Below are 1,288 nucleotides of genomic sequence, written 5' to 3'. Positions count from 1 at the left end.
ATGGCCCAGGGACCTCTCAAAAAACCTCCCTCAAGCTCCACAGCTGACTTGATCGTCGGAGGTACCACCGGGAAAACTAGCTCCGTACTCCTGCTATTCTTGCATGTCCCAACTTTAGTTCCACATGGGAAAATGAGAAGAGTTATAGAGGGTTTAATGATGGGTCATGGGATTCAAGTATAGCATTAGCTAGCCTATTTTGGCAGTGGTTTGAGCTAAACAATAGGCTGCACTCAATGGGTCACATGGTGTACACACGCAAGATGAGGCGTGAGAAATGGTATCAGATCAGTTAGCTAGTTGGAAGTGTAGAGCTAATCATGAGTGTGGTGGATGGCGACACAAGCCCGGGGGCATGACAAACTCTCTTGTATACTACGAAATATATTTTTCTCGAATCTTATCTATTTTTCTCATATCACCTTTGTATTCGTGTGCATTTCTCTTATTTTATCTGTATCTGTATCTGATTTTGGCATATATGAATATAAGTATTCCTTACAACAAAGAAATGTGTATTTGTATCTATGTTCGTGATTGGTACACGGATACGGATATGGTAAGTAGCATATTCAATCCGTTTGCACCTCTTATTAGCAGTGTCCAAGACGGAGGACGATGTATATTTAAAATTTTAATTTCTAATATTAAATTCGTACCACAAGTTATGTAATGTACGATAAATAAACTATTTTATCAATGGAATTCCGAATATGAATGATAAACCGAGCATCTATAAATTTTCTAAATCAACATTTTAAATTTTTCATAAAGTGGATTATTTTTTGCATTCGGTACATGATTGAGAACGCATCTCAGTTAGGATCGGGAGAGTGTGATTGTAGCAAAGGGGAGCTGAGGCGGGAGAGGGGGAAAAGATGGCACTCGCTGCTACTGTTCTAACTCCCTCCTCCTCCCTCCTCTCCCTCAAACTAACAACCTTCGCCCTCACTTTCTCCTTCTCTCTAACAACCCTAGTTCCCTCCTCATCTTCCCAAAATCTCCCCTCTCTTCCCAAAATCTCCCTCCAAAATCTTCTCTCTCCTCCTCCTCTGCCCAAAACCTCGCAGCCGACATCCTCTCTCTCCTCGGCAGCACCCAGCAGTCTTCATCCGTCCCCGCTAAGGAGGCCGATGAGATCCGATCCTGCCTCCGATTCCTCGCCCCCTTCCGGAAGCTTCCAGAAGGTTCCGGAAGGGAGCTACTCGCAGAGAAGGAAGATGAGACGGTTCTGTGGCCTCCGCCGCCGGTTTTGGAGCTCGCTCGCCTCGCCGTTGACTCCGGCGGG

The 1,288-nt window shown here is 45.0% G+C and overlaps 1 protein-coding gene across 1 annotated transcript in view; it reads left to right on the top strand.

Moving 5' to 3' along the window:
* The window catches only part of LOC109827858, a 6,160-nt gene continuing 4,872 nt past the window's right edge, over positions 1–1,288 (top strand). Inside the window, 2 exon segments of the mRNA XM_020394879.1 lie at positions 1–61; positions 861–1,288. The exon segment at positions 861–1,288 is cut by the window's right edge and continues 9 nt beyond it. Coding sequence (XP_020250468.1) covers positions 1–61; positions 861–1,288 — 489 coding nt within the window.

Source organism: Asparagus officinalis, unplaced genomic scaffold (genome assembly GCF_001876935.1).
Source record: "Asparagus officinalis unplaced genomic scaffold, Aspof.V1 AsparagusV1_Un483, whole genome shotgun sequence".
Taxonomy (NCBI): domain Eukaryota; kingdom Viridiplantae; phylum Streptophyta; class Magnoliopsida; order Asparagales; family Asparagaceae; genus Asparagus; species Asparagus officinalis.
The sequence above is the reverse complement of the archived record's forward strand: the minus strand, read 5'-3'. Positions and strand labels throughout refer to the sequence as shown.